The sequence below is a fragment of the Panthera uncia genome, chromosome A2 (genome assembly GCF_023721935.1).
Source record: "Panthera uncia isolate 11264 chromosome A2, Puncia_PCG_1.0, whole genome shotgun sequence".
NCBI lineage: Eukaryota > Metazoa > Chordata > Mammalia > Carnivora > Felidae > Panthera > Panthera uncia.
In genome coordinates this window covers 114,848,131-114,875,324 of record NC_064816.1, presented here as the reverse complement: position 1 = coordinate 114,875,324, position 27,194 = coordinate 114,848,131, and the positions used below count along the sequence as shown (strand labels likewise).

The 27,194-nt window shown below is 48.8% G+C and overlaps 1 protein-coding gene across 2 annotated transcripts in view; it reads left to right on the top strand.

Moving 5' to 3' along the window:
- JAZF1 (JAZF zinc finger 1) overlaps positions 1-27,194 on the top strand; it is a 275,833-nt gene that overhangs the window by 237,774 nt on the left and 10,865 nt on the right. The window contains exon 4 of one of the 2 annotated variants that reach the window (XM_049642943.1): positions 25,846-26,265. The exons of the other annotated variant lie outside the window; for it this stretch is intronic. Within the exon in view, the coding sequence (XP_049498900.1) occupies positions 25,846-26,123 (278 nt within the window). The 3' untranslated portion in view covers positions 26,124-26,265. Of the gene's footprint in view, positions 1-25,845; positions 26,266-27,194 lie in introns of those variants that run through there. 2 annotated transcript variants of the gene reach the window in all.

Sequence of the window (27,194 nt, the reverse complement as noted above, 5' to 3'; positions counted from 1 at the left end):
AGGGCCACATAAAGGTCATCCCAAAGCCTTTAGGACCACATGAATTTTGACAAGAGCATGTTGGAAACTCCCTGCCCTCGTTCCCATGAAGGGCAGAGAACATCCTCGAAGCTGCTCTGAGGGGAGAGAGCGTCAGATGTCACTGCCTCTCCACCGGCTGAGGAGGGCCAGACCTGCAGAGATCACAGGGCTTCTTCCGGGCTCCAGAACCAAAACGATGTTGGCCGGGCAATCCCACTGTAGGAATTTGCCCAAGGGGAATGGAAACATGTCCACCGAAGACAAGTACAAGGATGTACAGAGCGGCTTTATTCACGAAGCCCCAAACTTTTAATTCACTTACAGGTAAATGGATAAACAAATTGTGATCTGTGCATACAGTAGAATACCACTTAGCCATATAAAGGAACAAAGTAATGTTTCGCAAAAAAACGGGGGTGAATCTCAAAACCATGACACCGGGTGCGAGGAGGCAGACACGAAGACGTACACAGGAAATTCAAGCACAAGCAAACCGGTTTGCGGTGACAGAAATCAGAACAGTATTTGACCCCAGGAGAGTGGAGAGAGGGGTGTACGCACAAGAGAACTTTCTGGACCTCTGGAACTTTCTGGAATCAAGACCTGTTCCGTGTCTTGATTGAGATGTTGGTTACACAGAGGCGTACGTTTATCCCACTTACCAGTTGCACGCTCGAGATCTGTGCATTGCACTGGGTGTTTGCCTCTGTTCGAGGACTTGGGGCCCGGGCAGAAATGAGGAGGCAAGACCCCACAATTTCCACCCCCCTCCTTGAGCTTGGAGCAAATAGTAGTTTCCTGTGCTGTAAACAATCCGTTGAAGAACAAGGGAAGTGAATACATGTGGTCCTTTGAGTACGAAAATCTCTGGAATTTCCTCTCCGTTGAAGATGGACAGTAAGTGGAATCCCTTATCCTCAACCTTCTTAGGCACCGTGAGGAAGTCGATAGCGCGGTCAAATAAAACAATCTTTGCCTCTAAAGAAACCCGGTTTCTATCACGGGCAGCGACTTAATGGCCACTGGCTTACCTTCAGATGTACTGTTCGCGGCGACAGAAGGTATCTGTAACTCACGCTCGCTAAAGAAGCCATTTTTGAGGCCTACGATTCTAGCAATGCCCTGCTGAACCCTGTCCACTTAGTTATACATCTCAATGTCATGTCTGCTATGAACTGCGTCGTTTAATCAAACCCAATAAAAATAATATGTCCACTGTTAAGAATTCCCACAAGAAATCTCAAAAGTCTTGACAGCCCTGTTTCACCTCGTGCTAGAAACCGTTCGCGGCAAGGCTTTGGCTCCCTGTCAGTGTTGCTTTTTCTTTGTCCCAGCAGGGGTCTCTGCGCCGGCCAAAAAAATATCAGGAAAGATCACAAGATAAAGTTGTTTTAAAGGGCACACATTACGACTCTGCTGCCCACACCCCCCCCCCCTTAGCCCCCCAGAAAGAATGCAGTCTCTTCAAGCCAAGATCCAGAGCTCACTTGTATGCCAACACCCATCAGTGCACACGTCTCAGTAATTTTCCTTTGGAAGCAAGTACCAGAACTGAAATACGAATGCTAAAGAGAGCAATGTATTGTAAGCCGGGAAAACGGTGCAGATTCCACTGGAAACACGAATAAACAAACAGACACGAGGTACGCCTCTACCTCGAAGGTGATGGGGATTTAACACCTGATGAATTTGTCGCCCGGCCAAATGCCTGCGTTTCCAAAGAACCGTTTTCTTTTCCCTCCCATCCGAAACACAGCATATGAAAATCAGAGAGGCCCTTTCATCTTCGTGGGTATCACGGCAGCAAACTTGTTTTAATGTCTTTTCCATGTGGGTCCGGTTTTTCAGACTAAAATGATCCGCAGGCACATCCAACGGCACAGCATTACAGACAGACTCGGCAGGAAAATGGGAACGCTTTAAGCTAATGTGTTCCTGCTAAAAGGACAACCGAGGTACAGTATCTCTCTGCGCACGTCTTGGAAATGCACTAAGCAGGGAGTGGTATTTGACAGGAAGGGAGAAACGTCAGGCGGCTGGAGCCTCTCCGGTGCCGGGGATGGAAAGGTTTCTAGCACCTTGCCACCAGAGTTAACTTAGTTCCTCCTCGAGAACCTGGTTGCTGGTGTTAATTTATATCCATCAGAGCAGCCACGAGTTGGCTTGATCTTCTCAGGTCGCAGACGTGTTTCCTACTCTTAAGAAAACAAAACAAAACGACCCCTGAGAAAGTAAAGTTGGTTGGGGGACAGCTGTGTAGGAATCTGAGATTTAACAATGCCATGACGTGCTATGTCTCTATGCACGTACCCAATTATTATTATTATTTTTATTTTTTCCCTAACGGCAAAAAAGGGCAGCCAAGGTGTTCCAGATGGTGCCAGGCCCGAGAGCAAGTCGCTCCGAAAGAACTCGCTTTTCCTCCTGTCGAATAACTTTGACTAAAATAGATAAAGTAGCTAGACAGTGCCTGCCCTTGTCTACTAGCTAAGATGTCTCTTTACAACCTGGGTCTGGGGGGAGTTTTTAGTTTCTAAATTGATACATTTTTTTTTCAGACTTACCAGAATAACAAGGAATACCAAATAATTTTTTTAAAAGCACGTGTAAAGCAGATTTCCCTTGTAACAAATAGCGAAAAAGGCGTTTTCTGTGTGAGATACGTCACAGGCCATGTAACTGCGTAGTGAAAATTTCAGTCACAAAGCTTGACTGGAAAGCAGTTGCCCTGACTCTTTTTTTTTTTTTTTCTAATTTTTTTTTTTTAATGTTTATTTATTTTTGAGACAGAGACAGAGCATGAATGGGGGAGGGGCAGAGAGGGAGACACAGGATCGGAAACAGGCTCCAGGCTCTGAGCTGTCAGCACAGAGCCCGACGCGGGGCTCGAACTCACAAACGGTGAGATCGTGACCTGAGCTGAAGTCGGACGCTCAACCGACTGAGCCACCCAGGCACCCCTGCATTGACTCTTAAACTCAGCGGTGGAAAGGACCACAACATGCTTTTCCACTGGCTGCTGTTGGCTAGTTTCTGGCCACCAGGCAGAACCGTGTGGTGTTATTTAGGCTAACCTCGGGTGCACTAACAATGACAAAGACCACTGTCAGTCACGCAACTTTGGATGATGGTTTGGGGACACGGTTATGACCTTGTGTCTTCAACAGGCCCCCTCACCACCGCCGGGGGGTGGCTACTCTCTAAAATAAAGCTCTAGACCATTACTGTGTTGAAAGTCTCCCGAAAATTCAACTCAATCAAGTTCATTCTGGTAGAACACCCAGGTGCCGTGAACAGTATTTCACTGCCCTTACCAAGAAATAGTCTTTGAAAACATTGTTCGAGTAAAGCCACTTGGCTTCAGTAATATACGCGTGTGTGATTTAGAAAATGCTACGTTGCACCTAAAAGAAATTATTTTCTCGAGACTAACAAAACCTGACAAATCATTAACTGTTAAAAGCACAAAATGAAAATGTTGCACCTCAGTTGTGCGTGAACTGCCCAAGGGGCCTGGAGTTGGTTGTGACAAGCTAGTTGGGTTCCTTGCACGACCTGTGGACGATGCCACCTCAGCCTAGAAGGGTTTGTGGGTTTGGGGTTTTGGTTTTTTGTTGTTTTTTTCCCCCTGGGAGAGGAATAAGCCCCTTTGGGAAACTGAAACCATAAAATTATGAAGTAACTGCAGATACAAAAATTGAGATTTTAAAAACCATTTCAAAAATAAACCAGAGGTTCTGGGATAGCCACGTAGGAAGTGTGCATTACGGAAGCATACGGCCACCATTGGTAATTCGTACGTGACACTTGGGCGAGTTTCGAGCAAATTAAAAGTTAAATAAACCCAATTAACATATTTGTAAATAATCCATAGGGCCGTGTTTCCAAAAAGGAATCAGTAACACACATTCCAAAAAAGGATTCCTTTTTTTCCCCCCCTCCCTTTTCTGCTTCCCAACAAAGAACTATTTCCCGGCATCATCAGAAGAGGAAGGTTTGCCAGGCCTAGAAAGTTTGTCCTTTGCCGCGTGGGAGCCCTTGAGCTAAAGCTATCGATGTGGCAGACTGAGGAGCATCGTCCCTTTAGTTCTATCCAGCAAGGAGGCCAAACTGGAAAATGAATTATGCTATATATAAACTTGAAAGGAGCTTCATGTTCACGGTAGTGGTGCCTCTTAAAAATAGCATCTCACAGCCTCCCAGAATTTCTCTTCACTTTGTCTGTATTTTCTATTATATAATTGTATATTTTGGAAAGATGACAGGACTGAAAAGTGAACGGGTGTTTTCTCAGAACGTTTTGCCTCTTTTGTCGTCTTCCAGAAGATGGCAGTTTATGGCTCCTTCAGAGGGATGTGTCAAGGTCATGTCTAGAAAGTGTTCTGAGTGGCCTGAATTTATTAACGTCATAAACCATATAGTTACTCAGGTGCCCAATTAATAGTTGTCGTTGGTTCTTCTCATTGACAGAGAAATTTACGAAACAGAATCAGCTCTGCGTACTGATTCTTCACACTCTCGTAGTAAACCGTCTTCCCCTGGGTTCATCTGGAATTCTGTGGCTTGAAGTTAGCTCCCGTGACCACAGCATGGTGTTACTGAGGTCTTGGACTTGATCGCCATGTGGGTCAGTTCACTTGGCTGCACCTGGGACCACGAACCGTGCCCTTGATTGATGCTAGCTGAATGTCAAACAGCGTGTAGTATGGTCCCTTGAAACCTGTCAAGAAAGAGATGGTGAAGTTCTGGCAAACACACAGGGGCGAATTGGGTTCTCAAAGATTTGCCTTTATCCTCTGGCTTGGCCCAAGGGGATCGAGGTCAGTGGCAATGTGATTGTGAAGAAAACAACTCAAAGTGCTTGTCTCTGAAGTACTCTGAATGGCCTCAACTTATTCAGTGACAGCAAAGCAATATATTAGCCGTGACACGTTCATCTTCCATGGTCTTTCTCGTTCAGTACAAACGTGTTTGGAATATTCAGAGGAATGGGAGACTAACGAAGATGAATTGGTAAAAATAAATGTTTTCAAACTGGGGAGGCCTCAAACCATTTTGATGCTTGTTGCTGAGAAAGGACGGAGATTCTACGGCTTGGGTGGGAGGGGCTCACTTACACTACTCGCTCCCTTTGAAATGATGGTCGGGGGGCCGCCTGGCTGGCTCTGTTAGAGGATCCTGCGACTCTTGGTCTCAGGGTTGTGAAGTCGAGCCCCACGTCAGGGGTAGAGATTACTTTAAAAAAGTAAACCTTTGGGGCGCCTGGGTGGCTGAGTCCGTTAAGTGACCGACTTCGGCTCAGGTCATGATCTCGCGGTCCGTGAGTTCGAGCCCCGCATCGGGCTCTGTGCTGACAGCTCGGAGCCTGGAGCCTGTTTCGGATTCTGTGTCTCCCTCTCTCTCCGCCCCTCCCTTGCTCATGCTCTGTCTCTGTCCCAAAAATAAATAAACATTAAGAAAAAACATTAAAAAAAAAAAAAGTAAACTTTTTAAGAAATGTTTATTTTTGAGAGAGAGAGAGGCGGAATCTGAAGCAGGCTCCAGGCTCTGAGCTGTCAGCGCCGAGCCCGATGGGGGGCTCAAACCATGAGATCACGACCTGAGCCGAAGTCGGACGCCCAACTGACAAAGCCACCCAGGTGCCTCAAAAAATAAACTTTTAAGAATAAGCAAAGTAAAATAACATGATGGTCAGAGACTCTAGAGCAGCCCGTTCCCTCCTTCGCCCCATGGAGAGAGTTCTTGGAAGAGAGTGGCAGGTGGGTGGTGACTTATTATGGGAGTCGTGGTTCGTTAACACCCCTGAAATTAGGAGGTATGTTACTGCTCCAAACTCCTCCCCATGACAGAGGAAAGCAAAAGAGGAAAGACCACATGGCATAAAATAGCATCAGATGTAGGAGCGATCATTTTGCCTGTTTTGTAATTGTAAGTTATCGCCAGCATTGAAAACAAAAACCAACAAAAAAAGAAATAGAAAATAGGGTAATTCACACTTAGTAACTGTAAGTATTGTCTGGGGAAACTTAGTTTCATGCTCGTGTGTGTTGTTTTCTGCATTGTGACATAAAATGTTATTTCTTACTGAGTCGTGGTCAGAAAATTTGAATGACCATGTGATACAGGCTCATGCAAGTGTAGTGTCAGACTCAAGGTCATGTAGCCACACTGGGCCAAAACAGACTCCACCGTTCCCACTCTAGTGCTTTCCCTCTCCATCACACTCCAGCCACTACAAAAGACTGAGTGGGCTTTCATAGCCAGTTGTGTTAGATTTGGAGTTCTCCATTCACAAGACCTCATCAGACTGTGGCCGTGCAATTCCTTCTGGGCCTGCAGACCTCAGAGCATGCCTAGACTCCCATCCCCAGAATAAACACAAGGTTTTTTACTAGAGCTTAACCACAAAGAGGAAGAAAAATGCTTTTTCTCTATTTACCTTTTTTTTTAATGTTTATTTTTGAGAGAGAGAGAGAGAGAGAGAGAGAGAGAGAGAGTGTGTGTGTGTGTGTGTGTGTGTGTGTGTGTGTGAGCGAGCAAGGGAGGGGCAGAGAGAGAGAGAGGGAGGGAGGGAGGGAGGGAGACAGAGGATCCGGAGCTGGCTCTGTGATGGCTGCAGTGAGCCCGACTCCAGGCTCAAACTCGTGAACCGTGAGATCATGACCTGAGCCCAAGTCAGATGCTCAACTGACTGAGCCACGCGGGTGCCCCACTCTATTTGCCTTTGGGGGAGGGCGGGCAGAGATTTCTCCTTTGTTTTATCAGTGATCCACTTAGCATGTACTTAGCTGAGCCCTTAGCCCGTAAGACCATCATTGGGTCCATCAGAATGAAACACTCATAGAAAAAGGTGCAGTCTATACCCTAAGCAACTCAGTGGGAAAGAGAAGAAACTGTCACAACAAATAAGATACTGGTGAGAAAACTGTATCCGTGCAAGGTCATAAGAGAGCAGGGAGGGGCGCAGAGGGCAGAGAGGGCCCCTGTGTGGGGCAGGCGTGGTCTGGAAGGGCTTCCGGAGAAAATGATCTACCAGAACTTGTTTGCATTTGGCTGTGACACCTGGGAGCCCAGGCCTTGATTCCCCTTCACAGGAGCCCGTGTTTCCTCCCAAAGAGTCCGTTAACCAGAGTCCGAGGCTTACTAGACAGGTGTCTTGGCTCAGTCCTCGGGGGAAAAATATAGCTGTGAGTCCCTCGGGGTTTTCGCACCACGGCTCTGATATTTTGGGAAGCATTTTACACCCATACGCAGTTCACAACACTGTGTCTTTACACACTCTCTTCCAAAGATCTACAGATGCAGAGAAAAGCTGACATAACTTACAGAGAAAATAGAAAGCAGAGAGAGGGTCAGCATTCCCCTGTTTCTCCAAGAAAGCTCTGCTTCCTCGGGCACAGCTATGGGCAGCCTTCGTTTGTTTTTGTTTTGTTTTTGTTTTGTGGGGTTTGGTTTTGGTTTGGTTTGGTTTGGGGTTTTTTTGTCCTCCTGGTTACCTAGGGTTGATTTGTCTCACTAGGGCTCTCGTCCCCCTTTCCTGTCCTTGTTTTGACAGGGGAGAAAATAAACGTAGTCGGTGATAAAGCTGGGAGTACTAGCTTTCCAACCTCAGCCTCTGCCAAAGCCCAGCGTCCTCTCGGTAGCCTGCCCTTCGGAATGGTAATTAGTAGTATGGGAATTTTTACGGTAACCTCCCCGAGGAGCAGTTTCACCAAAGAGTAACCCGCTTGTCTAGACCGTACAAACCCATAAAGTCATCACTAGCTGGGATTTCCAAGCTACAAAGCAGCAGTGGGAAAGACTGCCTCTAGTCTCTCAGGGCTTTCAAACATAGAGCATCCATTGTGGAGACCAGCCATCCACACCAGTGCACGCACCTCTCTCCCGAAAGAGTAATGGAAACTCTCCCACTGACCCCCATCAACCAAGGAAAGACACCCAGCTTGTGATTTCTGCTTTATTGGTATCTACACGGCCTTGCCATCCCCTTCCGTTTTAACCCTAGTTACGCTATCTGGGATGTTATTATTACAGTTTCTTTTTGAGAATGATCCAGCTGTGCCTTTTGCTTTCTTGCTTGCCACAGCTAATTATTCATTAGTGAGATAAAAGCAGCTTAATGCTTGGCATTTTAAGAAACCGGGCTGGCAAGACTTACCCAGAGAGAGAGAAAAAGGGTTCAGACTCCTAACCCAGTGTTCCTTCCACTTTAGGTACTTAGCAAGGTTTGGGCGGGTGTAATGACAATAGCGTTCGTGACACTGGACAGCAGGAATGTGCATGCCGGAGGGAGAAGGGCACAAGGGGTAAGGTGTCTGTCCCCCGGCAGATTCTCTTCTGCGTAGAGTGGAATCAGATGACTGAATTCTACTGCCGGTAGACTTTTCTTTTCAGAAATGATGTTGTGGGTCTTTTTTTGGTGTGTGTGTGTGCGCGCGTGTGTGTGTAAGTAAACTCTACACCCAACGTGGGGCTCAAAGTCACGACCCCGAAGTCAAGAGTTGCATGCTCTACTGACGAGGCCAGCCAGGCACCCCAGAAATGATGTTAAAACAGAGATCGCCTAAGGAGGAAGACAAATCAGGAGATCTGACTTATGGAACAAAATAGTTATGAAAGCAAGTTGAAGGAAGACCCTCTGACCCCAACCGCAGCTTGGTAAAGGACATTCGAGTTAGCCTGTGGTATGCCCACCTGGAGGACTAAAACTAACAACATTAGTCACTGTGTGGGGACACCTAGAATGTGCTGTGCCCTTTGCTAAGCATGTTTTTTCACATCCTCATTTTCTATTTGGATGGAAACTGAAAGTCGGAGATGTTAAGTAACTTGCCCAAGGGTGGATTTTAGTACGCGTAGGCACCTGGATCTTAACCCAGGTGTGCCTTTCCCCAAAGCAGCCTTCTGGTTCCTCTCCTGTGTGACTCATGGAGATGTGACATAGGAGATGTGATGCATCTGTGTGCCCTTCAGAAATACTCAGTACGTGCCCTTCCTCTAGAATAACTATTTCCCAGGAATCATTGGGAGAATTATTCTTGTTAATACACAGAAAAAAACCATGAGCGTCTACCGTGTGCCAAGTGTATGCGCCAAGATAAAACCCCTAAGCCACATCCTCAAGTAGCCCGGAGGCAAGTGGGGAAGAGAGAGATGATGAGACCCACACAGGATGCTAAGTTCCTTTGATGGAGGCAAACTTGGCTTGTACCTATAAGGAGGGGACACCTAGCCCAGCCTTGAAGTGAAGAGTCGTGGAGAACTTCTTGGTGGCGACGACATTGACTCTGAATTTTAAGAAGTAGTTCATCTTATGTTGGCGAAGATGCAGAGAAAGAGGAACCCTTTGCGCTGCCGGTGGGAATGCAAACTGGTGCAGCCACTCTGGAAAACAGTATGGAGGTTCCTCAAAAAAATAAAAAATAGAACTACCTTCCGACCCAGCAGTTGCATTACTTGGTATTTATTCAAAGGATACAGGTGTGCTCTTACGAAGGGGCACATGCACCCCAATGTTTATAGCAACACTATCGACAGTAGCCAAAGTATGGAAAGAGCCCAAATGTCCATTGACTGAAGAATGGGTAAGGAAGATGTGGTATCTTTTTACAATGGAGCATTACTCGGCAATCAAAATGAATGAAATCTTGCCATTTGCAACAGCGTGGATGGAACTAGAGTGTATTATGCTAAGCAAAATTAGAGAAAGACAAATATCATATGAATTCACTCAGATGTGGAATTTAAGATACAAAACAGATGAACATAAGGGAAGGGAAGCAAAAATAATATCAAAAAAATAATATCAAAACAGAGGGGGACAAAACATAAGAGACTTTTTTGTTGTTGTTAAATTTTTTTTAATGTTTATTTATTTTTGAGACAGAGAGAGACAGAGCATGAACAGGGGAGGGTCAGAGAGAGAGGGAGACACAGAATCTGAAGCAGGCTCCAGGCTCTGAGCTGTCAGCACAGAGCCCAACGCGGGGCTTGAACCCACGGACCATGAGATCATGACTTGAGCCGAAGTCGGACGCTTAACCAACTGAGCCACCCAGGCGCCCCAAGAGACTTTTTTATTTAAAACAAATTTTTTTTTTATGTTTATTTTAGAGGGCAAGAGATAGGGTGGGAGCGGGGGAGGGGCAGAGAGAGAGAGGGATACACAGATCTGAAACAGGCTCCAGGCTCTGAGCTGTCAGCACAGAGCCCGACGCAGGGCTCGAACCCATGAACCGTGAGATCATGACCTGAGCCGCAGTCGGATGCTTAACCAACTGAGCCACCCAGTTCCTCTGAAACATAAGAGACTCTTAAATACAGAGAACAAACTGAGGGTTGCTGGAGGGGTTGTGGATGGGGGGGATGGGCTCAATGGGCAAGGGGCATTAAGGAGGACACTTGTTGGGATGGGCAGGGGGTGTTATATCTAGGGAACGAATCATTGGATTCTACTTCTGAAGTCATTATTGCACTATATGCCAACTAACTTGGATATAAATTAAAAAAATAATAATAATTAAAAATTTAAAAATACATCTTAGATGAAAAAGAAAGAGGATGGGTGAGCTGGCTGGTTCAGATGGGTACCGAGGGGGAAGAATGCCCAGTTGGCCAGAGTTTGCCTTGTTTTCACAGTATGGTAGGAAACCGCTGGAGAGTTTTAAACAGGAATGTCATGGCTCGTTTTATGTTTTTTAAAAGATGATCCTGCTGATTCTGGGGGACAGGGCTAAGAATGGCTGAAGGGTGGTTGGTATCGACCGCAGCCTTCCGGGAGAGGTGGCAGTGACAGGACCAGAGCATAGGGTGGAGGTGTGGAGGGGCTTGGAGTGCTTGGAGGTGGAGCCTTATGGGAATTACAGGAGTGGATGGACAGGGAAAGGCAAGAGTGAGTCCTGAATTCTTCGCCGGAGCAGCTGAGTGGGTGATGGTGCCATTTCTTGGGTATGGCGGGTCACGAACAGGTTTGCAGGGGCAATATACAGTCCGGGGCTCTCTTTTAGAAGCAAGGCATGATCTTAAATCATCGACTGCCTCTATCACGATATACCGTATTTCAGTAGTTCCCAAATTTTTGCCAGTGACGCGCGAGCATCTCACAAATATGGATTCCCCGGAATCCACTCTAGATTTAGTCAGATTTGAAGGGCAGAGCCAGGAATCGGGAGCTCTCGGCAGTTCCCAGGTGATCCTAGCCCTGCCAGCCCAGCGTCAGGCCACGGACGTTGTGTGCGAACCACTGCTGTTTCATATTTGTGAAGGCCAGTCTTGATAACTTGGGGACTCTCTGAGCGATATTCCCACCCAGATGCAAAACCCGTGTCATGCCACACCGTCTCTCCTTTTTATTGTTGCAATTTTCCCAGAGAAGTCATTCTCAAATTAAAGGTTTGCTGACTGGCCTATGCTTCTTTGATGTTTTTCCCTAGATGTCAGGCGTATTCTAGTAAGTGGGGAACCTTGAAAGAATAGCCTTTTCCTAAGTGACAGGAATGTTCCCACATGCTGATGCTTTTCATAAGGACCTAAGGCTCGGATGTCTGTCCGAATGCTCTGATCCTCGTAAATCGGCGGATTGGTTCTGGAAATCCCATGAGCCTCAGCTTTCTTGAGAGATTTATGGCACTTCCTGTTCTTGTGGAGGCCAGGAATAACATCATCGCTCCCTCAGCACTTCTGGTTTTCGTTCCTGAGAGGGGCGGCAAGGGAACGGAGAAGCGTGCTGAACCAATACCGCTTTGAAAGAAAACCATCTCGACTTGTTTTCCAAAACCTCAGACAAAGCCCCATGTTCTGCTAGGAGTATGCCAGTTTTCCGCCCTCTGGTCTTCTCCCCCTGGAGATTTTCCCATCACCTTTACCCGAGTGGGTTCCGTGGTGTGGGAATGGGGCCACAACTGGCTGGAGCTTATGGACACATTCCAAGGTGGGGCCAGCCTCCTCCGTCAGGGGCCCTAGACCTTTAAGCAGGCAAGGTGTGCTGAACTTGAGAAAAGCTCATTCACGCTGTGTTTTAAGATCCTTCCAAAGCAATGTTAATCGATGGCTAACAATGAATTCCCCTCTTGGCCTGACCAAGAAAAGGGACTAATGAAGACTGCCATTCCAGTTAGAATCCACGCCTGGCCAATCTGTGTGACCAAATCACGCCTTGCGTTGGTGAAAGTGAGTATGATTGTTTCTAGTTCACACAACAGCGGATCAAGTATCTGCATCTACCTTCGCAGCAGCACATCAGACAAGAGCCAAAAAATGTTCCACCAGCTCTCTAGAAGAACGACACCCAAAGAACTGGGTCTGATGGCTGTTCCTGAAAGACCCAGTGCCGCGTGCCACAGGGAGGGGACGAAAGGTGAATAAAAGAATCATTGGCCTCTGGGAGAGGAGAATCTAGTTGCGGAGGAAGACAAGTGTACGAATCAAGCTCCTCTAAGACCCGGGAGCTAAGAGCCTAAAATTAAGTGTCGTCAAAGAAAGGGGCAGTCACTTCCACTTGGGAACAATTCAGTTACCATGTGGTTACCTGGGGAACAGTAGCGTTTGGGATAGGCCTTCAAGGATGAGGACAGGTAAGGGTTATATGTATGATGGAGTGGGCGTTGTGGACTCCAAGCCCCCGAACCGTGCCCAGATAGCATGGAGACGGTGTGGGGACCTGTCACAGTTGATGCACCAGTTTGGTGGCTGTACCGGGTTCACAAAGCGTACACACAGATAGAACAGCCTCAAACGCTAGGCTGGGGAATTCGTGTTTAATAGAGTTGGCAGCGGGGAGACATTTTTCATACGAGAGGTAAGTAATGCAATCAGAGAAGAATGATCTTCGGGATCGCAGTGATTTCCGAGAATGTTCATCTGGCAGAGGAAGGAGGACGGATTTGGAGGGCGCGAGACCAGAGGCCGCTGGCGTCTCAGTTGGGAGGTTATTTCAGTAGCCATGGTGCACGTATGGAAGCACATTTGATTTTCTTGATGAAACGTCTGCGTGTCGAAGGGGAAATGACTTGGTGTGGAAGGCTTTTCGGCGCCGTCGTGTTTAACACACAAATCCCTCCAAGTTGATAGAAGCCTGCCTGGCTTGCTCAACAGAAAGAGGTAAACCTCGTAGACATTGGAATGTTTATGTTCAGTCCAAAATGGCTCTGGTTTTTTACACAGCTGTAAAGTGTATTTAACTCCCAAATATAAAACACTTCTTGACTACTGTTTCATAGCTTCATAAAACGAGCCTCGATTGCGTAGGTGCTGTCTGTTGTCATCCCCTATCTTTCCACGCAAATCTGTTTCCTGGTATTGTTCTTCCGACGGGAAAAAATGCAGCCCAGCGTAAACTACCTTTTTTACAAGCAGCCATGAGAAGAAAGCCCCAAAGACAATAAGGAGCCTCTGCATTTATATTTTTAACCCAAGATTACAGATCTAACGAGCAGGGAAGCAAAATCGCTTTAATCATGAATGTTTTTCATTGTGGTTGTGAGCGTAAGGCAGTAACAGATGTTCATTTTCCCCCAGCTCAACTGTTTTTAATTCTTGCTTGTACATGGAGAGAGAAATCTTTAAACATTTGCCAAAGTTCAATTAACATCCCTGGCTGAAGGTGGAAAATGCCCTACTTTGTTTTTTCTCAGCCGTATACCTGCTTTGGCTGTCTGTGCCACAGAGCACCGGGGAAGGATTCCAGCTGGCACACGTTTTATTACTGCAAAGTTAATTTGCAGAATAAGCCTTTGGCGGGAGGGGTCTGCTGGACTTTTTATATATTTATTTATTTACTCTTTTTCAGTTATAAATAAAATGACACTGTAAAACATTGCAGCTTAATTGCAGGAAACCCGGCGCATTTTTTGGTTGTTGTTCTGCAAGTGGTTAATAGCTTGTGTTTTGTTTATACAGAAATCTTGGGTAAGAATATGTTTACAGCCAAGGCCGTGCGACTTAGGTTTATCATGTTTTTCCTGTGCTCTGTGGAACAGAGCCGGCTGTTCGTTATTGAAAAGCCCGTTTCTGTGGAGAGTGGAGTTTGGGGGTGCTGGGGGACGCATTTATGTAAGAGTGCAGAACGACCGCCAGAGACTGCGGGCACTCGAGCTATAAAGCCTCAACGGCACCTCGCGTGATGACATCGCAACAAGTTGCCTTCGCCCCTTAGAAGTAGTTCAACTGGATTTTCTGGAGGATTGCGGGACAAGGCACATGCGATAGCACCAGTCGACTTTTGTCCCCGTCTTTGATCCCGTGACCTGCGTGTGTGCGTGTCACGGGATCGCTGTTTGATAGTCAGCTCAGGTAGAACCCGCTTCCAAAAGATTGAGACCGTCACATCATTTACATTTGGGGTTTGGCTTGCTGAGCGTTGACTTTTCAGAAAACCGCAGGCCTATAAAGCGTGTCTCGTGGACGGCCGAAACTTGAAAATTGTGCCCCTGAGAGAGCCCGAAATTTACAAATGCCACCCGTGCCGGTGGCGTGGGCTCCGATGATAATGCCCATTCCAGAGGTTTCCTTGCGTCTCCCCAGAGGTTTGCTGAATATCTGTCCATTCATCCTCATTGAGGCAACTGGAAAACACATCCCTTGTTAGTCTGCGACACACAGATTCGCCCCTGAGGAAATCTGTGGATGACGTAGAACTTACAGGCCTTGCCAGGGGTCGTTGGGTTTGTCTTTGGATCAAGTGCATTCTCCTTACGGAGCAAAACAATGCCAGGGAGGAAGTAGGAGGCCCCCGCTGGAAAATGGGAGGTAGGCTAAGGGTTGTAATAGTCGAATTACAAATACCACAACCCCTCTGGCACGCAGGACTGGGTTTGCTTCTTCAAGGTCGACCTTTATGTCTCTGGGCCAGGGCTGATTTGAAAAACGGGCCATTTGGATTTAGTGCTGGCCACAAATCAAACACAGTGGAGGAGGAGGACGGGGCCGTGAAGTGACTCAGTGATGCGAGAACTTAGAAAGAAGAATTCTCACCTTCATTTTCCCCTCAGGACCCAACTTCTACCTTGATATTAGAGAAACGGTTTAAGAGAAGGGTTTAAACCTCTTATCCCTTGTATAGCCACGAAGCTGCCTCTGTGTGTGCAGATCATGGCTGGGGAGCGCCTGAACTCCGTCAGAGCTACCTAGGAAGCACTGTTAACGGCCGGTAGTTTTGAAAAGAACTTAATTCTTTCAGCGTCACCTTCTGAAAAGTAGATAGGCAACCTCTTTGGGCAGACATGGTATCAGAAGACTGAGTGTGTGTCCCGAGCCCATTTCTGGTCATAAGCCTTGAACAGCTTTTATGGCTCAGGATCTGTGAGGTGAGGGAGGTCTCGATCACCTGGCTTGCAAGGGCTGGGGTTCCCACTTCCTCGGCCCATGAAAGCCGCTGACAAGACAGGAGACTCAGACCTGGGTGGCAGACTTTCGCCCCCGTCGGGACTCGCGCTGAGCATGTGCCCAGGGACAGGTCACCTCCCCGGGCATCGAGGCAGGGTGGTCCTCTGTCGGAGGGGAGGTCGGCGCAGAATATCGGAGGTCCTTTCCAGGCTTGAAATGTTATCGTTTTGTGACTCAGTGATGACATTCTCTAAAGGTCCAGCTTGGGCATTTTAAAATCAGTCGGAAAGTAGGTACTGATGGTGTACTCGGGATCTGTAAGTGTAGGAGGGAAGCATACAGGCCAAGTCCGGACTCTTCTGGAACTGAAAACAGCTGAAAGATGTACATGAAAGGGGCAGGTAGGGGCTGGAACAGGGGCAGAAGAGCGGGAGCCGAGGGAGACTGGAGGGTCAGAGGAGTGGAAAACACCCCCTGTAAGGTCCCAGGGGAGGGGAACTAATTGGGACAAAGGGTGCTTTTTTAAATGAGATTAGCGAGGTGGGGCCCGTTAGTGGAGGCTCTCGGAAGAGGAGACCCAGAAATTCACCATTTCTCCTTTATATTTTGCACAGAGGGTCAGATCTTGCTAGAAATGCCGTTTCCCAGCTCTAAAAGAGAAGAAAATGGGCAAAAGGACCTTGGTCTTTTGTCACTGTGTTTCTGTTTTTGCTTTTTATGGGCAAAGCCTACTTCCTACCACATGTCAAAGATGGCGGGTGGGGCATCTTCCTGGCCTGCCCTCTCCTGGACAGGATTCTGGAAAAGAGGCCAGAAAGCAGCCCGCCAGCTCTCTCGGGGGATTAGCACACCAGGAAGTGACCCAAATAGAAGCCCCTGCTTCGGTTTGATAACGTATCTCGGAAGCGGGGGAGGCCGGGCGCGAAGAATGGGAGAAGCCAAGCCGATGCCACGGCGTCTGCTCCTGCATGTTGGTGCCATCAGGACACAGATGTCTAAAGTCTCCGAAATAACAGCGTCATCTTCATCCATTGTCATACAGATAGATTCCCATCCGACCGGCCACGGGCAGTTCAGGCAGAACAGAACCGAAGCACCTGGTGATTTCGGAGTCCGGCTTGTAAATACATCACCCGTCACGTTTCCGTGTGAGGGTTTGGGCGGGATGACAGGTCTTTCCTTATGTCTGTTGCTGCTTGCCTGGGGACCGATAGATGTGGTTTATTGGGGCCAGGACTATTCCTGTTTCCAGCCTTCAGTAGATAGCTGATCATAAACCTTTAGTCTTGTTACTAAACCAGGGGGACGCCTCTTGTTTTTCGCCCCGTGGCGTTTATATGGCGTCGTTCTGTTAGACACGACTTACCGTAAACACGCTGAGGAGAGGCAGCCTGCGAGTCGGGATTTGCAGTCTAATGATGCTTGTGTCCAGAGAGACCCTGTAGTTGAAGAGGGGACAAAGATGGAGGAAAGGAAAAGAGTCCACCCACCTCTGTCCTGGGCAAGGAAGAAAGACCTCGTGCTACCAGTGCATGTGACCATCACCCTGTTCTCTGCCGGGCCCTGTGGAAAGCCTGTTCTGTGCCCTGGCCCAGTTCTTACCAGTGGGCACATAGACACTACTGTAGTCCTCTTTTATTTATTTATTTATTTATTTATTTATTTATTTATTTCTGAGACAGACATAGCATGAATGAGGGAGGGGCAGGGAGAGAGGGAGACACAGAATCCGAAGCAGGCTCCAGGCTCCAAGCTGTCGGCACAGAGCCGGACGCGGGGCTCGAACTCACGGACCGCGAGATCATGACCTGAGCCGGAGTCGGACGCTTAACCGACTGAGCCCCCCAGGCGCCCCATGCGGTTCTCATTTTTCACTGAGGTAACTGGGGCCTGAAAGGAGGTAAGTCGCCCAAGATCCCGCAAACAGGACGTGAATTTTGGCAGTCCGAGTCCCGGGGCCTCGTTCTTATCACCGGGCCACCTCCCGTGGCCAGAGTTGATGCTTCTGTGTCTCGGCAACAGGGAAAGCTCAAAACCATTTCTCAAATCAGCTGTGTCCACCTCAGAGAAGAAGGTTGTCATCCTCTGAGGAAGTAGCGTCGTGTCTTTGTCCCACAACACGTGTCATATGTCAGGGGAGTTGAGGGAGTCAGGGCGAGCAGCCTATTCCACATGCTTGTCCAGGGTGGAAGGCTAGAGAAACCCCAATGGGGTTGACCATGAACCGCGCTCGGGGTGGATGAATCTGGAGGTGTGGTGGCCAGGTGCAGGGTTGCTGAAGCACGTCCCAGCATAGGTCAAACCCAAGCAGGCCAGAGCAAGCCAAGGGCGAGAGGCGAGAGCACGGGAGCCAGCACAGGCTGGAGCCTGGGAGGGAGCTGAGCAAGGGGGCAGGAGCCAGCCACGGCCATGCACGTGCCAGTGGGCAGCTTTGTTGACTTCTGCGGCTCCTGGGGTCTGTCAGTGACCCAAGATCTTCAAAAGCAGCTGAGCATCGTCCATTGGCCTGATGGACGTTTCAGTTTGTGAAGTCGCATGTCTGCTCAGCCCGTGAAAACGCCAACAGCAGATAGTTGTTGCTAAATGGCAGGTGCTGGTTGAAGCACCTATGTGTGTATTAACTCATTTAGCCCCCTGCCGTGGGTGCTGTGCCCAGGAGGACCTGAGTGAATGGCCCAAGGTCACCTAGTGAGTCACTGAAGGAGCCAGCGCCGGGACGCACGCTGTCAGGCTCCACGGTGTCCTCTTGTGACCCTGTGAGATGTTGCCAAAGAAATAGAAATAAAAAGCAAAGTGTCATGGGGGGGAGGGGGAGTCACTCCATGGCGCCCCGTCCCGGGGCGCGTAGGAAAAGCCTAGTAAATCAGCTCGTAGGGAGTGGGTGGAGCTATGGGCGGAGCTAGGAACAGACAAGGCCACGTTGTCTGCTTCTCACCCGAGCCTTTATTATCATGTCCCGAGTGGAAAAAGTCTGACTCGCTTTTATAACATGTCCAAAACGATCTCTTTGGCTGGGAAGTTCTTGCCCCTGCAGTTTCTCCCTCCCGATCGCTGTTGTCAAGGTTTGTCCCACGCGTAACGTTCCGCCGGATTTTAACGCGGCCCTGATGAGTCTGAAGCCGGCCTGATAGGGGCAGTATGTAAAAAAAACGACATCACTGGTGCTTTCAGGAAGCTGCCTTGTTACGAAGCCAAATAGCCTTCTTAAAAATCAGAAGTACTCTCATAAAACTCGTTTTTCACGCGGCACAGGCTGTAGTTTCCACATGGGACGAAGTGTGAAACTGAGCTTTTATGGGAGATCTCGGAGATTTGTGTGAACTTTCAGTGACTCCCATGACATTATTCCCCAGAGGAATAACTTATTTTCTGTTGTGGTGCGTTTCCCTGTCATCGGCTGTGTCTGGAAAGGGACCGTTACTCCGGTGCAGTGGAAACTGGTTCCTGCGGGCGGACCCCAATTATTTCTCAGCTCAGTGATTGCAGGCTTTTTCCTCAGTATCCGTCATCCTCTCCTTCCCAGCCCTCTTCTTCGAGCCCTCTCTCGGCACAAAAACACTCGCGCTCTGTGAACACAGCACACCGTATTTCGGGTTTCGAAGGCAAGACCCCACACTGATCGTCAGCTGTCGCAGGTGCCTGTACTGCACGGAGAGGCTGTGCTGGGTTCAAGAGATCCTCCCGCCCCCTACTGTTTGCCGAGTTCGTGTTTTTATGTTTTTAATAATGTTTTTAATGTTTTTTTATTTTTGAGAGAGAGAAAGGGAGAAGGGGGAGGAGGGAGACAGAGTAGCTAAAGCAGGCTCAGTGCGTCTGCCGGCAGAGAGCCTGACGCAGGGCTCGAACGCACAAACCAGGAGAGCATGGCCTGAGCCGGAGTCAGACTCTTAACCAGCTGAGCCACCCAGGGCCCCCCAGAGTTCATGTTTTTAGAAGCAAGTCATTTCCCCAGAGGAGGAGTCTGAGGTGTGACGACAGACTACTGGGGGTGCCCGCATCCTCACTGCACGCCTCGAGGGCAGAGAGTCTTTGTCCTTTTCATCCCCGGGTCTCCAGTACGGTGAACCAATTAACAAAAGTCAGGTCAGCGGTCTTATCCCAAATCAGCGTTTTATTTTTTTCCCCGACATCATTAGAAATCAGTACCTCGATCCGTTGTATTGGAAATGCAAAGTACAGGTATTTTTGTCTGTGCGTTTTAGGCAGATGACTGTAACCAGGTGATTTCCTGTTAGGCTTTGTCTAGCCTATGTCATTTCTTTCAAACTGAGACTTTTTTAAAGTTTGTTTATTTTTGAGAGAGAGAGTTATGAGCAAGCATGAGTGGGGGAGGGGCAAAGAGAAGGTAGACACAGAATCCAAAGCAGGCTCCGGGTTCCGAGCTGTCAGCCCAGAGCCCGACGCGGGGCTCGAACCCACGGACCATGAGATCATGACCTGAGCCGAAGCCGGACGCTTCACCGCCTGAGCCACCCAGGCGCCCAAGTCTAGACAATTTTAGTTACTGATTAAAATAATAATTCCAGCTAGTGCTAATATATACACAACTATGTGCCAGAAATTAATCTGATCACCTTATCCACGCTGAACCGTACGGTCTTCCCAGTAGCTATGTGAAGTCAACCCTAGTGTTTTTTTCAGTTTCACCGATAACAGAAAGGAGGTAGAGAGAGGTGAAATAAGGCTAGCGACAGCAGAGCCAGAATCCTAATGCGCAGGCAGCCTGCTCCCAAGCCCCTGAGCCACCTGCCTTCCCACACGGCCTCTGCACAGGGTTGGGTTTGGTCTTGCAGCCGTGCTCATCAGGGTTAACTGGAGGATGTGCGTCCCGCCGATCCCCAGATCCAAGGTCATCCCTAATGTCATCATCACGCGTCCCTTAGTTATGTCATGCACAGATGGCGTTGTGTTTTAAAGAAGCATAATCACGAAGTATAAGATGTGCACATTACACACACAGCAAATGTTCTTCCGGTGCAGGGGTCTCTCCTGTGGATTTCATTCATTTTACAAAGACGAGCTAAGGCTCACTGAGGCCAGGCACTGTGCTCGGTGGTGGGGATGCTGCAGGGAATAAGGAGAACTTTCCCTGTGACGGTGATTTCCCAGTGAGCCGATCAGGGTGATGGGGAAGGCGGATCTCCCCACTGCCCTTGGACACACTTAGGTCTCTCCTTCCTGAGTTTGGCTCCAGCTCCTTCCTGGTTCAGGGCAGTTGTGATTCTCTGGGTCTGGCCCAAAGCATTGGCTCCAGAAGGCCCACTCACCACTCACAGGCCTGTGCTTGCTACCTGCCCTACTTAGCTTGGCTGATTTGAAACTCTGAGAACCCATTCTGTTCGGCAACTTGATGACAGACCGGGCAGAGTCCAGGGTACCGTGGGTGACCCTTCTTAGTTCAGCACAAGGTCTGTGAATGACTTGTGCCATTCTTTTTTTTTTTTTTTTTTAATTTTTTTTTTCAACGTTTTTTATTTATTTTTGGGACAGAGAGACACAGAGCATGAACGGGGGAGGGGCAGGGAGAGAGGGAGACACAGAATCGGAAACAGGCTCCAGGCTCCGAGCCATCAGCCCAGAGCCCGACGCGGGGCTCGAACTCACGGACCGCGAGATCGTGACCTGGCTGAAGTCGGACGCTTAACCGACTGCGCCACCCAGGCGCCCCGACTTGTGCCATTCTTTAGAACCGGATGCACCTACTCTGAAAACAGAGATTGTCCCTGAGAGCATTGACCAAGATGATGGTGGGACGCAGTCATAAAGGGTACCACAATCTTTTTCGTTTTGTGACGAACTGTCTTCATACTTGGTGCCCATTGTATACACCTGTCACTTTCCTATTTCACTTGTCGGTCCCCCGTCTATGTGTGCCCTCCAGATGGTCCTGAGGTTGGCTTGCCAACAGCCCACGTTCTCAGGTAGATTGTAGGTTCCTGCCAGCTGACACAATACCTTGGTGACAGTCACCAAAAATGACCTTTCTCTTCTCTTTTGACCTGTTTTACATCCTACTTAAATGTTGGTTAAAATTGTTTGGTGGTTTTCTAATCTGGATGAAATGGTTCTTTTAGTTAGAAGTTCTATAAACTGAGATGCTAATGATCAAAAATACCCTTAAGCTTTTTTAGCGTGACACATAGTTAAGAACTATATTTTAAATTGAGATGCACACCTGAGACAAGTTTTATGAAGACTTCTTAGACTCTGACACCTTCTATTCCATTCTGTCTTTATTTTATTTCTTTAATGCCCCACCAAATTGATTGTATGACTCACTTCTGGGTCACAGTATGCATTTTGAAAACACTACGACTCTGCATCGGGGGTAGGTCTCCAGAGCAGCCAATTGTCACAGAAAACTTTTATGTTAAATCTCTATGACCCTTGAGCAACCACTCGAAGGCTAAGGGAAAATAAGTCCTTTTACTCTCCCCCAAAGGTAAAAGAGTGGAATTCCTAATGGGATGCAGAAAGGCAGGGGGTGGATATTGCTGAAATCTGGGCTGTACTGAAGAGACATTGCCATTTTTTCTTATGGTTGACACACAACGTTACGTTAGTTTCACATGTATGAGATGTTATTTCTCAGTGCCCATTTGTCCTGAAAAATAGCCAAGAGCTGGGGACAATAAAGGAGGAAATGGTATTTTGTTTCGGGGGGCAGTTTCTTTCTCCTCCAGCCAGCATGAAGAGCTGGGAGATTGGGGACCCAGAGAAGTATGCCCAGCTGGAGCCCTCAGTTGGCAAGGGGACCCCTCCAGGGTGGGAGAAGAAGTCCTTCAGATAATAAAGTTCCAAGCAGCTATGACATGGAATAAGGTCATGATGAGGCATCGGGTTGCTCCTTGATATGGGAAGTCATTAGAGGGTTTTAAAAGGCAAGTAAGATAATATATTCACTTTAAAAAACAATTTGTTTAATGTTTTTTTATTTTTGAAGGAGAGGGAGAGAGACAGAATGTGAGTGGAGGAGGGGCAGGGAGAGAGAGAGAGACACAGAATCTGAAACAGGCTACAGGCTCCCGGCCCCGAGCTGTCAGCACAGAGCCTGATGTAGGGCTCGAACTCATTAGTCTTGAGATCATGACCTGAGCCAACGTCGGATGTTTAACTGAGCCACCCAGGCGCCCCTCACTTTTTCTTTTTTTAAGACTGTAGGAGGTCAAGAGCTGTGTAATATTGGGTCCCCTTCTACTAGAGCCGGAGAAGTATATTCCCTCATTAATTCATCCAACAAGCTCATGTCTTTGGCTCCTTAAGTGCAACCACAGCACTGGGCAGATTATCAAAGATAATGGCCAGGCACCTCCAAGTAAGTTAGAAAATGTTGAGTCCTATGAGGGAAAGGTTGCTTCTGGCTTGGAGAGCCAGGACCATTTGCATAGTTAAGGAGCAGTTGGGGGAGAATGACATCCAGGAATAAGCTGAGGCCAGGAGCAAGGAGGTCAAGAACTTTCGAGGCTTGGCACATAGTCCCCAGCCATTAGCGTGTCTTCCATGGTCATCATAATGTTGCCAATTCATTTAGACGATTGTTGCTGTAGCTTCTATAAATTGGGTCAGTACCAATTAAAGCTAATTTATAATGATAAATCTATAAGGCAGGCGACTCTTTGCTAATGTATTTGCCAGAATTTGACACCCCAGGAGAGTTTTAATTTGCTGTCACTGCAGTTAGCACTTGTGCATGAATATTAATGATCTGCATTATAGGGAAAATGGGGTATGCTGGGTTTCTGGAAAAGGTTGACTTGTTTTCATCTATCTGTGTGTCAGTGTTTTATGTTTATGAATACAAGGAATGAGAACATTGTGGGTGCTCCAGTGGAGAGCAGGCCATGCGCACAGGCTAAAGGGGTAAGCAAAGGACAGATGGGCAGAGGTTGGAGGGGAGTAGACAAGATTTGAAGTGGCTCCTGGGGCGAGTGACAGTGAGCTTGCCAGAGGCACTCAGCAGGGCTCCTGGGCAGTGATGTGGGTCCAGGTGGGTGAATCTGCGTGTGTGTGTGTGTGTGTGTGTGTGTGTGTGTGCAGAGGCTCTGGACCACCTCGCTTTCTCATGTGATGCATGAGAAAGGCTCTGGTTTTTACTTCCTTTGCCAACCACCGGTAGGATCTTTCTGGCGATCCTGCAGAATGGTAATTGCCTTATCACGAAACCCTCTCTGCTAGGTTGTGCTCCTCCCCAAACTGAGATGCCAAAATGGGGCTCTCGGGGTTGCCTCTCTTGGCTGCTGTCCTGCCCACCGCAGGCCCCGCGTGGGGATTGTGCAGTGTGGATGGTGACGATAGAAAAGTCAGCCCGAGGCGGACCACTGGCAGCCAGTGTTTATGTGGGCAGGGCGCGGTGAAATGACATTTTCTTGGAGAAACTCTCACACTGACCGGTGGCATTTTAAAAGTCATAGTATCTAAGACAAAGCAGAATCTGAAAAACCAGCTCATGTAGCTTCTCTTTGGAAGACTCGACTGTGCCCACCCTGGGAGGGCAGGGTTGAAACCACTTGGTGTACGAGCCCAGTGCTTCCCACACACTCCTGTGTGCACCCCACGAGCGGCTGTGACTCCACACGACGATGCGTCCCCTTTCCTTCCTCTCCGGTCTCTCCAGGGCCTTGTTTTGTGTGTCACGTCTTGATCCGTCATGCAGGGGATGTTCAATTTGAAAAGAAAGGAGCACGAGGTTTGGGACCAAGTACCCTCGCACCCGTCCAGTCTAGTCTGCCTGTTTCTGGCCAGGTGACCTTCGGCACATCTGTCACCTCCTGAACCCCCCGCTCTCCCCTCTGTTAAATTGGGGCAATGAAGGTTGGTTACGGGACAAGCACCAGGCACACAGGAGGCACCCAAACCCTAAGCGGCTGGAGCACCTCCCCACTCCTTCTGGTTCCAGAACGACGCGTGTAAAACAAAACCTGCTCGTTCTTGGCTGCGATTCTTATTAAGAAGTCCAAGTAAACACAGAGAGGTTTAGGCATGGGGTTGGGGGGGTGGGGGGGAGCGCCAGAATTTGGGGAGCAAATGACTGAAAGCTAAAGGAGGCCAACAGAAAGCAGGCATTGTTACTGTGTCATAAATGCCTCCCGAAAATCTTCTCTTGCGGCCCACCGGTGGACTGAAATGAACAGGCCGTGTTAGGACAGGCCCTCCACGCCATGGAGTGTTGTAGCCAGAGGACCTGCAAAGGCAGTGACCGTCGTAACAGAGACGTGGCTGGGCTAGCGGCCGCCAGAGTGCTCAGCAGCCCGTCTTTCGTGTCCTCCGTTCTTGGGCTCCCTTTTGAGACTCGGATCTGGGAGGGTGTACTCTCTTCTAATAGGGAACAACGGGTTCGTCACGTTTGGACACCTGATCAGGCCAACCGATGTTTGTTTCAAAATGCAGGGGAGATGTCTCCAAGAGGGTTCTCCTGCGCTGTTTCCCAGGTAGCACAACCCAGGGCACGGGGGCGCCACGACTGGAATCCGTCAAACCCGCTGGCAGTTTTCACCTGTTCTTCTTCATTAGGGTCCGTAAGCTTTCGCTCTGTTTTGTCAGAAAGCCTTCCTCGGGGCCCTCTAAGCATGAAGTTGAGGAGGGGCTGTCCGTTCGTGGCCGGTGTTTTCCGGTTTTGTGTCTGAGCACCTCGCCCTTTTCAACGGGCCCTTGCGAGGATGTAGGGCTGCCCTGTAGAAAGGAGAGAGCGAGAGTGGGGAGAAGAAAGGAAGATGAAGACGAAAGGGATAACCATAACCTTTTGCCGCTTACGATCCTGGGCCAGGTAGCGCTGAGAAGGCAAGCCCTCCGCACAGACCACTGTGGGCCAGCCGAGTGTGGGGTGCAGTGGCCCGTAAGTTCCAGGATTCTGATTCCATGACCCAGTGTCCCCCAGCAGAACTTGATTGATTGACTCATTGATTGAGACAGCATGAGCGGAGGAGGGACAGAGGGACACACACAGAGTCCAAAGCAGGCTCCAGGCTCCGAGCTGTCAGCACAGAGCCCGACGCGGGGCTCGAACCCACGGACCGTGAGACCATGACCTGAGCTGAAGTCGGACGCCTAACCGACTGAGCCGCCCAGGCGCCCCTCTTTTATGATACATTTACTTCTTCTTTTATCCTCATCCTTTGATTTGTGTATGTTTGTACAGTAACGTGTTAGTGCACACATGCCTTTTCCAATAAATACATTCCCACATGCTCATACTCAACAAGGTTTAATTGATCGGATGTAGGACCAAATTGTCGGGCGGCCCCTGCTGGGAGACCCAGCTTTGCCACGCCCCACTTCCCGTAACGGGCGGGGCAACTCCAGCAATGGTCTGGAAGCTACCAGGAACTCATGAAGTTCGTTTTGAAAATCGCAGATGCAGCACACATGACAAATGAACCGCCCTGGGGCGTATTTTTTCTCCACGCAAAGATGCGAGGAAAGGAATACAGCACAAAAGAGAGGGGCTTGGCCCAAATGTTTTCGTAACTCCGGAGGTAACTTTAGTTTCGGGTTCGCTTTTCCTAGGGCGCAAAGATGTTCGAGAGCAGACGAAGGGCGGTGGCCGTTTGCAGATGTTTTCTGCAGGACACCCCGGGCCCTGCCGGCACGTCTTCCAGATGTCAGCACCAGGCGGGTGCTGGCACGTGCGTGCGTGTGGCCTGGGAGCAGAGCGTGCCTGTCCCCACCTGCCGCAGGTCCCCTGGCTGCAGAATGAAAGACGGCCAGCAGCTGAGGACCAGGCCTCGCCTTCCAGCTGCTCACAGCTCTGTTGGACGACAGGGTGGCATTTGGGGTACAGTTAAGATAAGCAACAGAGCCCCCCCCCCCCCGACACACACACACTTCTGTACCCTCAAGAGCGAGGGAACGGTGGGCGAAATGAGGAACCTATTTTTATAATGTTTTACTTGTTTATGTACCAAATACTCCTTTAATGTTTATCCTGTGCCAGGCATTGTTCTCGGTGTATTGTTTTAAATTTAAAAAAAAACAAAACTCTTTTTTAACATTTACTTATTTTTGAGAGAGAGCACGCTAGCACATGGGTGGGGGAGGGCCAGAGAGAGCGAGGGAAACAGAATCCAAAACAGGCTCATGGCTCTGAGCTGTCAGCACGGAGCCCGACGCGGGGCTTGAACTCACAAACTGTGAGATCGTGACCTGAGCCGAAGTCGGCCGCTTAACTGACTGAGCCACCCAGGCGCCCCGTCGGTATGTTGTTTTGAAAAACAGGAACTCAGCTATGCTTCACGCAGCCTTACGGGCTGGTTAGTAGCATTAGCCCATTTTACAGGTGAGGAGTCTAAAAGATCAGAGAGGTGACGTCTCTTGCCCGGGGCCACACAGCTTGTCAGTGGCAGACCAGGGCTCACACAAGCCCCCAGACCTGGGCTCCCAGACCTCCCTGTAGATGGGGAGGTGCTTAGCTCTGCCCACACTGAGAAGTCCACACAATGCGCTTGTCTTTCTGGTGGAGATTCCCATGTCTTTCAGAATTATCTTAGTTTTTGCTTGATTTCACAACAGGCCTTTCTAAACGTATTATATGCAACGTGTTCATGTAATGTTATCACAAAAATGATGTTACGTTGTCTTCCACGTTTTTGAGCACTTACTATGTGCAGACGTTCTGTTAGGCGTTAATTCTAATCCTTAAACTGCAAGGAAGAGATTTGTGTCCCTTTCACAGAAGAGAAAGCGAATGCCAGTAGCTTGTCACTCAGCTGACATGCCCAGCCAAGACGTGCACTGATGTCTGTTATAGGCTAGAATTCAGTGTAAACAGGTGCTTCTTGATCCCCCAGCAAGGGAGCCGGTTAATTTCGCAAAGCGCCCCAGCGGTCCCTGTGGTGAACTGGTGCCTGGCCGGGGGG